Source organism: Otolemur garnettii, unplaced genomic scaffold (assembly GCF_000181295.1).
Source record: "Otolemur garnettii isolate 467f Iridium unplaced genomic scaffold, OtoGar3 scaffold00156, whole genome shotgun sequence".
Taxonomy (NCBI): Eukaryota; Metazoa; Chordata; class Mammalia; order Primates; family Galagidae; genus Otolemur; species Otolemur garnettii.
Window position 1 is genome coordinate 2,266,681 of NW_003852551.1, and position 10,392 is coordinate 2,277,072.

Consider the following 10,392-nt stretch of genomic DNA (forward strand, 5'->3'; position numbering starts at 1 on the left):
TTGTTGTTTGGCGGGCCCGGGCTGGGGATTCAAACCCGCCACCTTAGGTGTATGTGGCTGGCGCCTTAGCCGTTTGAGCCACAGGCGCCGAGCCCCAACCAGTTCTTTATTATTAGACATGTAAGCAGGTGCCAATCTTTTGCTACTCATTAATGCCATAATAAATAGCCTTGTACAGGCTGAGTGCAGTGGCTCATGCCTGTAATCCTAGCGCTTGGGGAGATCAAGGCAGGTGCATTGCTTGAGCTCACCTGTTCAAGGCCAGACTGAGCAAGAGCGAGACCCCATTTCTACCTAAGAAAAAAAAAGAAAATACTAAAAAACTGAGGCAACTGGGAGGCCAACGCAGGCAGATCACCTAAGATACAGTGAGACCCCACCTCTAAACATAGCCAGGGGTTGTGGTGAGCACCTGTAGTCCCAGCTATTCTGGAGGCTGAGGCAAGAGGATTACTTGAGCCCTAGAGTTTGAAGTTGCTGTGCGTATGATGCCACAGCACTCTACCAGGGGTGACAAAGTAAGATTGTTTCAAAAAAAAAAAAAAAAAATCTGTGGCAAGACAATAGCTTGAGTTCAAGAGGTGGAGGTTGCTGTGAGCTATGATATGATGAGGTCATGGCGCTCTACCCAGGGTGACAGCTTGAAATTTTGTCTCAAAAAAAAAGCCTTGTGCATAGTTGTTTTTTTTTTTTTTGTTTGTTTGTTTGTTTGTTTTTTGCCCACATACCACAGTTACCATAGGATTTTACTAGGGTTACTGGATCAAAGGGTAAATACATGAGTAATGTGGCTACATATTGTCAAATTGCCTTGGTAATAGTTACATCATTTTGTCTTCCCACCAGCCATGCATGAGAATGCTATTCTCAGGTATATTTTGGTACCATATTAGCCTGAGGAGGCTGCAAAGATGAAACACAGACAAGGTTCCTGTCCCCCAGGAACTCTCTGTCCTGTAACTGGCAAACAAATAATGAATAACATAATAAGCAGAGGCAGATTTACCCTGAAGGTAGTAACACTTAAACTTCAGAGTCCCTCACTTATAAGAACCCTTTCAAATGCTGAAGCAATTGGTTCACAGGGCCATTTCGTAGTCTTTCTTCCTAAAGAACACATATCAAATTGTCTAAGCTTTGGGTTCCACAAGACCCAAATCCACCTCACAGAATTTAGAGTCAGCCTATCTTGGGGTGAGAAGGGACTGATCTCAAATCTCAGTTCTGGGCTCAGCGCCTATAGCTCAACTGGCTAAGGCGCCAGCCACGTACACCTAAGGTGGTGGGTTCGAATCCCCAGCCCGGACCCGCCAAACAACAATGACAGCTGCAACCAAAAAATAGCCGGGCGTTGTGGCGGGCGCCTGTGGTCCCAGCTACTTGGGAGGCGGAGGCAGGAGACTCGCTTGAGCCCAGGAGTTGGAGGTTGCTGTGAGCTGTAATGCCACGGCACTCTGCCCAGGGGGACAGCTTGAGGCTCTGTCTCAAAAAAAAAAAAAAAAAAAAAAAAATCTCAGTTCTGCAGCCAGCTTGAAAGGAGGGGCTCCTGTGATGTTTATTAACTGAGATGGGTTGGAAAGGGTAGCTCACCTGTAATCCCAGCACTCTGGGAGGCCAAGGGTGGATTGCCTGAGCACAAAAGTTCGAGACCAGCCTGAACCAGACTGAGACCTGGTCTCTTAAAATAGCCTCACATTGTTGGGAGGCTGAGGCAAGAGAATCACTTAAGCCCAAGAGTTTGAGGTTGCTGTGAGCTGTGATGCTACAGCAATCTACTGAGGGCAACAAAGTGAGACTCTGTCTTAAGAAAAATAAAATAACTGAGACAAACAAAAGGAAAAGGCTAATCTGACCAAAAGATATCCCTTGATTCTGATCAATAACACCACACAGATAGCTAGCTGTCTACACAGAGCTGTCCATATTTTCCCTCTACTTTTGAGGATGGGAAATAAGTCATGGCTCATGTCAGTATTACCGGCATACTAGTGAAGACTGATACACGAATGGCACTCAGGACAAAGTCTGAACAGATTACAGAGTCCTTTTGAGGTTTTTGTTTAGGCGGGAGGGGTTGTCACACTAGGTGAGTCTGTTCAAGGTAGATTCATCCCCAAACAAAAAACTTTCAGTCAAAAGAGGTAGAGGTGTTTCTTCACCTGTAAAAAACAGGATTGGTAATAAAGCCTCCCCTTGAGGGGCTTGGTTAGGATCAAGTGAGATCATTTATAGAAAGCCCTAATCTAGTCCTGGACTCTCAGAGTAAAGTCGGTAAATGGAAGACTGAAAACAAAATGTGTTGATCCCTGAGCGCAGTAACAGATATTCTGTACGTATGCTGCTTTTACAGGGTGCGGGGAGAAGGAATAATTCACTTACTAACAAATAGTTGCCGCAGAAGAAATGAGGGAAGGCACGGTCCTTTCTAGCAGATGCTTACTGATCTGTGTAACTAACTGGATGACCGATTGGTCCTGGTCTCGAGTGACCATGAGCCCCAGGGTGATGTCAGGCCCACTGCGTGCCAGGACCAGACTGACAGCGGTGTCGCAGTCGAACTACTCTGGCGGCTGCGGCTCCCCCATTGACTGTCCCGCCCCGAGGAAACCGCGAGACTGCAGTCGAGCGTGGCCCTATCCGGCTTGGGCCTTGGTCTCTTCCCACTTGCAGGCCGCATACCGACCCTACACCAAGAGCTCGCCGGGCGGGGCGCCATCGCCCCCTCTCTCTCCGCGCCAGGCAGCGGGCCCCCGATTCCTAGCCGCTGCAGCCGGGAACAATGAGGCGCCGGCTTCTTTAAGGGAGATACCACCGCACCGGCGGGGAAGGGGACAGCGTCTTCCCAGATGATCGCGCCCAGCCCCGCGCCGCCGCCGCCTCGGCAACTGCACCGCCAGCAAACATGGCTCAGTGACTTCGACAAAAGGTGCAGCCTCCCTCCGGGCGGGGCAGACGCCAGCCCTCCCTGCTCGGGCCGCGCCACTACGCGGACCCGCCAAAGAGCCCCAAGTCCCGCAGGCACCTGAGGCCCACACGGAAAAAGATGCACCAAGCGTTCCACCCTGGCGACCCCCGCACACCAGCCCGCAGCTCGGTAGGTTAGAATGGGGGCAGGGAGGAGGAGGGAAGTCCGCAGCCCGGTGCGCGCAGCTCCCGGCTCGGATCTGCTCCTCCAAGTAACTTCCGTGGGCCCTGCGCGCCTGCTGCAGCTGGAGGGCTTCGGAGTCCGCACGCAGAATGGGCTCCCGGCTCCCGGGCCCCGCCACCCCTGCCGGGAGGGGCACCAGTGGTGCGCTCCCGAGCGCGCACACCTCCGGCTACTGCGAGCTGGGCAAAGCCACGGGAAAGGGGAGGAGATGAGCGCAGCGCCGGGCGCGCGCCCAATGGACGACACACCACTTCCCGGCTCCCGCTACGGAAAGTCGTAGGGGGGCGGGGCCGTCTAGCGTAAGGGGGTGTGTCCGCGCGCACCACGGGGGCGCGCGCCGGTCTCTGACTGGAGGCCGCGGCAGCGGAGGCGCGAGCTATTCGATAATGGCGGCCTGCAGAGCCCGTGAGAAGGAGAGGCAGCGGCTACCCTGAGGTAAATCTGACCCTTAGGTGTGGCTCCGAAGCCCTGCTGCAGAGCCAACTGCCCTGCATGTGCTTCCCTCTCCAGGAGGCCTGACACGGACCTGTCAGCGAAATCATCCCGGGGAAGGCCCCGCGCCCCTCAGGCCACCGGCCCCCGGCCCCAGCTGCGGCCTCCTCTCACACCAGGGCCACCACCCCAAGCCTCGGCGTTCTGCCCCCCAGCCCAAGGAGTTGAGGCAGCTCCTGGATTGGCTACTGCTTCACCTCGGGTGAAGGCCTGGGGAGGATCCCCTCAGGGTTTCGTCTGATCCTGGTGGAGGAGGGGGAGGGCCTGATACTTGGCCAATGAGCGCGGCCTGAGCTGCCGCGTCGGACAACACCTCTGGCCGGGACTGGCCCTTCCGGGCCACCAGCAGGTGTATGGCCTGGCCGGACCCAGTCCTAAAGCTGGATTAGCATGAGTGCCCGGGAAATACCATCGTAAGCCCCTTAGGTTCGCACTTGATGCATCATTTGATCCAGGATTCCGTAAACACCCTCCCTCCTCCTCCTTCAATAAGGTGCACTTTCCTCTAGGGATTATACCAAACTGGAGATAGGTAAAGGATTGCTTCAAAATAATGAGCACTTTGAGATAGAAAGTAATTGGCGATCCACACCGAGCAGAGCTGGAAAGAATGCCTGCTGTGTAGTTAGCTGGGGCAGAGGATTCTGTGGCAGACACTAGGAATACAGTAGAAATTTGAAGGGTGGGTGATCGATCAGAGGAAGTGGAAGTAAAAGCAATCTCCGAAGTGGTCATTTTATTTCTTGACTGACTGACTGATTGATTGGGTCTCGCTCCGTAGCCCAGGCTGGAGTGCAGTGGCATCATCATAGCTCACAGCAACCTCAAACTCCTGGGCCCCAGTGTTCCTCAGCCTCCCAAGTAGCTGGGACGACAGGCGTACACCACCATGCCCTGCTACTTCTTTTTTTCTTTGTAGCTAAGGGGTGTCGTTCTTCCTCAGGCTGGTCTCGTACTTCTGAGCACAAGCAATCCTCCCGCCTCAGCCTCCCACTGAAAAGTAGCTCTTCTTAATTTCTCAGCCTTTTTGTTTCCCCAGCTGTAAAACATAAATATTGTACGATCTCAAGTTATTTTTCTTGCCCATGGTGACAGTCTTCACTGAGAAATTTCTTCCTGAAGCTGATTAGAGTCTTGAAATTCTCAGCACTGTGGGAGGCTAAGGAGGGAGGATTGCTTGAGCTCAGGACTTCAAGACTTGCCTGAGCGAGAGTGAGACCCCGACTCCGACTCCTAAAACAATGGAACAACCAAGCCGGGCACCGTGGCTGGCGAGCGCCTGTAATCTCAAAGGCTTCTGGAGGCTGAGGCAGCAGGATGCCCGCAGCCCGAGTCTGAGGTTGCAGTGAGCTATGACGCCATTGAGCTCTGCTCAGGGCATAGGGTGGCACTCTGTCTCAACAACAATTAAAAAAAAAAAAAATAACCAAGAATCTTGAAATTCTTTGGGGAGTGAGGAGGCACTTTTTTCATTTATTTTGCGAGAAATAAGATAACATAAGAAGGCTGGGGCGCGCACAGGGCTCACGCCTGTAATCCTAGCACTCTGAGAGGCCGAGGCGGTGGATTGTTTGAGCTCACAAGTTCGAGACCAGCCTGAGCAAGAGTGAGACCCTTGTCTCTACTAAAAATAGAAAAACTGAGGGAAGAGGATCGCTTGCGCCCAAGAGTTGGAGGTTGCTTAGAGCTGTGATGCCACAGTACTCTACCCAGGGCAACAGTTTGAGACTGTGTCTCCAAAAAAGAAAGAAAAAAGTCCAGGCGCAGTGGCTCATGCCTGTAATCCCAGAACTCTGGGAGGTGGAGGCGGGTAATTTGCCTGAGCTCACAGGTTCCAGACCAGCCTGAGACAGAGTGAGACCCCTTCTCTAAAAATAGTTGGGCGTTGTGGTAGGCACCTGTAGTCCCAGGTACTTGGGAGGCTGAGGCAGGAGAATCACTTGAGCCCAAGAATTGGAGGTTGCTGTGAGCTGTGACGCCACAGCACTCTACCAAGGGCAACAGCTTGAGACTTACCTCAAAAAATAAAAAAGGCCGACCGGGCGCAGTGGCTCATGCCTGTAATCCCAGCACTGTGGGAGGCTGAGGCAGGAGGATTACTTGAGCTCAGGAGTTCCAGGCTTGTCTGAGGGAGAGTGAGACCCTGACTCATGAAAAAAATGGAAAAACCCAGCTGGGCGCCGCAGTGAGGGCCTGTAATCCCAGCGGTTTTGGAGACTGAGGCAGCAGGATGCCCACAGCCTGAGTCTGAGGTTGCAGTGAGCTACAACACCATTGCACTCTGCTCAGGGCATAGGGTGGGACTCTGTCTCAACAACAACAAAAAGAAAGGAGGGGGAGGCTAGGCACAGTGGCTCACGCCTGTAATCCTAGCACACTCGGAGGTTGAGGTGTGGATTGGCTGAGCTCATTGATTGGAGACCAGCCTAAGCCAGAGCAGGACCCCGTCTCCAGAAAGCATAGCAGGGTGCTGTGGCGGGCACCTGTAGCCGCAGCTACTCAGGAGGCTAAGGCAAGAGAATTACTTGAGCCCAAGAGTTTGAGGTTGCTGTGAGGTATGAGGCAACAGCACTCTACCCCCAGGGCAACTGAGACTGCCCCCCCAAAAGATAAGAAACAAAATTAAAATATGAACATATATAGGTTGGCCATTTACTTTTAAATAATAACTAAATATTTTTGGTTGTATAAATGAGCTCTGGTTTACTTTCAGTCCTTAAGCATAAACCTTTCTGTGAGAGGTTATTGTATTTGCTGTTTTTTGACCTTTTATGTGTATGTTAGCCTTAAGGAGAAGCAAGGTTTTTGATTCCTTGTTTTTTTCATGATCAGTAAGAAGGCTGACTTTTTTGGCTTATTTTTAACAGTGTTGTTTTCAAGCATAAGAGGCAGTATAATGTAGTGCTTAAAATTGTTGATGTCTGAGCCAAATGGCCCTGTTTCAACCCCAGGTCTACCAATAACTGTTTGACCTTGGACATTTTACTTAACCTCTCAATGCTTTACATTCCACATATGTAAAATGACCATAATAGTACCTACCTCATAAGACTATTGTAGGGATTAAATAAATTTAGTATTATATAGTACCTAAAATAGTTTTTGATACATAAGTATTAGCTTTATTTTTATTAAATCTTCCTAAGATATAGGAGATATCCTGCACTCCAAACAGTGAGTCAGATTAGTAAATCATATGTAAGAAGAAATACAAGGTAAGTAGGTATACCTAATTTCAACAGAGCACTTTGTTGGTTTTTCCAGAAACCTCGACCTTGAAGATGGTGAGTAGCCAGCCAAAGTACGATCTAATACGGGAGGTAGGCCGAGGTAGTTACGGTGTTGTGTATGAAGCAGTCATCAGAAAGACCTCTGCACGGGTGGCAGTGAAGAAAATTCGATGCCATGCACCTGAAAATGTTGAACTAGCCCTTCGTGAGTTCTGGGCACTAAGCAGTATCAAGAGCCAACACCCAAATGTGATTCACTTGGAGGAATGCATCCTACAAAAAGATGGGATGGTGCAAAAGATGTCCCACGGCTCTAATTCTTCCCTTTATTTACAGGTATGTGTTGTTGAATGAGAAATAGAAATGACATGAACACCACACTGGAGAAAGGCCTTATGAAAAATAAAAAGAAAGAAATGAACATAGCATTGGTCAACAAGAAGAGGAATGAAAGGGTCAAATGAAAGTCTCCCTTTAAATGCAAGTGTTTTGTAGTTAGGACTAGATAGAGGGTCTGCCAAGAATTGAGATGTTTGCTTTAAAACAAGGTTTTATTTAAACCAGTGATGCACATACCTAAAAATAACTGAAGCCACCTGTTATGGATTGGTACTTGCCAGTCTGCATAGGATGGGGCAAGATAGAAGCTAGAGAATTGCTTGAGACTAGAGTCTAATAAATTCACTTTTTTGAAATCAATGTTTTTGGAACTGAAGACCGAAGAAAAGGAAAAACTCAACAACCAATAGCAACACACCCATAGGTAATTCGACATCTCTTGCATAAATTCATGCAATTCCAGTTAATTTTCATGATGTAGTTTAACACCTGAATGTTATCAAAGGTGTTAAGTGCTAACATTTGTGCTCTACTTGGTTCTATAATCTGTGCTGATTGCCTTAAAGGCAGTTGCTCAAAACAATACTATGAGGAAAATACTATTATCTTCATTACAGATGAAGAAACTAAAGCTTAGAATAGAGAATGAATTTATCCAAAGTCACATACCGTGTTTCCCCAAAAATAAAACACTGTCTTATATGTATATATATATATATATATATTTTTTTTTTTTAAAGAAGTGTCTTGAAAAAAGACACTAGGGCTTATTTTCAGGGGATGTCTTACTCTCTGTGCCGAAATGCATGGCGTGGCTAGGCAGATATGTTGCATAGCAATGTCCATCACTAGGTCTTATTATTGGGGTATGGCTTATATTTAACAAATGCATAGAAATCCTGCTAGGGCTTATTTTGGGGGTAGGTCTTATTTTGGGGAAAACACGGTAGCTAGTAAGCAGTAGAGTTGGGACCTGAACATAAACTGTTAGCTAAAGTTTATGTTCTCTTCACTTCCAAGTTAGTCTTTTTAGACTTGGGGAAAGCATTAATATAGGAAATATTGAGGTTGCAATGAGCTATGACACCACTGTACCCTGCTCAGGGCACAGGGTAGAACTCTGTCTCGACAAAAACAAAATATATATATATAGTGTGTGTGTGTAAGCTTCTGCCATAAATTAAAATCCCTAGTAGCACTATATTTTTTCTATATTGAATAGAAAAAATACTTAAGACACAGTTCATTAGAGGCCAGAACAGAATTTCTTCATGCTAGTCATTCTTAGAAAAGGAAATAACTTTCCTTGAGGGTGTCTAAATTCAGAATTTGCCATCAGACTTTTACCATTAAAGTCTTTTTAGGCTTGGCACCCTGGCTCAAGTGGCTAAGGTGCTAACCACATACACCTAAGGTGGCAGGTTCGAATCCAGCCTGGGCCTACCAAACAACAATGATGGCTACAACCAAAAAAAAAAATAGCCAGGCATTGTGGAGGGTGCCTGTGGTCCCAGCTACTTGGGAGGCTGAGGCAGGAGACTCGCTTGAGCCCAGGAGTTGGAGGTTGCTGTGAGCTGTGATGCCACAGCACTCTACCCAGGGGGACAGCTTGAGGCTCTGACTCAAAAAAAAAAAAGTCTTTTTAGGGGTGATACCCACTGTGGCTCAGTGGGTAGGGCACCAGCCCCATATACCGAGGGTAGCAGGTTCAAACCCGGCCCCAGCCAAACTGCAACAACAAAGAAAATATAGCTGGGCGTTGTGATGGGTGCCTGTAGTCCCAACTACTCGGGAGGCTGAAGCAAGAGGATCACCTAAGCTCAGGAGTTGGAGGTTGCTGTGAGCTGTGTGATGCCTCAGCACTCTACTGAAGGTGATAAAGTGAGACTCTGTCTCTCCAAAAAAAAAAAAAAAGTCTGTTTTTAGGCCGGGCAAGATGACTCAGGCCTGTAATCCTAGCACTCTGGGAGGCCGAGATGGGTGGATTGCCTTAGCTCATGGGTTCAAGACCAGCCTGAGCAAGAGAGAGACCCTGTTTCTAAAAACTAGCCAGGGGAGGCCAGGTGCGGGGGTTCATGATAACCGTAGCACCCTGAGAGGCCAAGGCGGGTACATAGCCTGAGCTCACAGTTCCAGACCAGCCTGAGCCAGAGTGAGACCCTGCCTCTAAAAATAGCTCCCCTTTGAAAAATAGGCAATGTGGCAGGCACCTGTACTCCTGCTACTTGGGAGGCTGAGGCAAGAGAATCACTTGAGTCGAAGAGTTTGAGATTGCTGTGAGCTATGGTGTCATAGCATTCTAAGGAGGGCAACAAAGTGAGACTCTGTCTCAAAATAAATAAATACATACATACGTACATACATACATACTAGCCGGGCATTGTGGCAGGCGCCTGTACTACCGCTACTTGGGAGGCTGAGGCAAGAGAATCACTTCAGCCCAAGAGTTTGAAGTTGCTGTGAGCTATGATGCCATGGTACTCTACAGAGGCAACAAAGTAAGACTCTGTCTCTAAAAAAAATAATAAATAAATAATGCTAGCCCGGCATTGTGGTGGGTGCCTGTAGTCCCAGCTACTTGGGAGACTGAGGCAAGAGGACCGCTTGAGCCTAAGAGTTGGAGGTTGCTCAGAACTATGATGCCATGGCACTCTACCCCAAGGATGTCAAAGTGAGACTGTCTCAAAAAAAAAAAAAAAAGGGGTGGCACCTGTGGTTCAAGGAGTAAGGTGCCAGTCCCATATACCAGAGGTGGCGGGTTCAAACCTGGCCCTGGCCAAAAACTGCATAAAAAAGAACTTAATTTATATTGAGGCTTAGAGCACTCTATACCCTGAAGTTTTCTGTCTTTGGACAGTGAAAGACTAGCCTCTATTGACTTTGTTTACTTTTCTGAAAGTGCTTATTTTGTAAGTTGCACTGATAGAAAATATTAGGGCTGGGTATAATGGCTCACACTTGTAATGCCATCACTTCAAGAGGCTGAGGCAGGATGATCATTTGAGGCCAGGACTTCAAGACTACTCTGAGCAAAGTAGCCCAGCTGGACAGAACATAAAATCATAAGGTAGGCATGGTGGCACATGCAAGTAGACCCAGCTACTTGGGAGGCTGAGGCAGGAGGATCCTTTGAGCCCAGGAGTTCAAGGTTACAGTGAGCTATGATTTCTCCACTGTACTCCA

At 48.4% G+C, this 10,392-nt stretch overlaps 1 protein-coding gene across 1 annotated transcript in view; it reads left to right on the top strand.

Annotated features, from left to right (window-relative positions):
* The first annotated feature begins 3,447 nt into the window (after positions 1-3,447).
* The window catches only part of PDIK1L (PDLIM1 interacting kinase 1 like), a 13,876-nt gene continuing 6,931 nt past the window's right edge, over positions 3,448-10,392 (top strand). The window contains exons 1-2 of the mRNA XM_003799788.3: positions 3,448-3,583; positions 6,905-7,206. Coding sequence (XP_003799836.1) covers positions 6,922-7,206 — 285 coding nt within the window. The 5' untranslated portion in view covers positions 3,448-3,583; positions 6,905-6,921. The remainder of the gene's footprint in view (positions 3,584-6,904; positions 7,207-10,392) is intronic.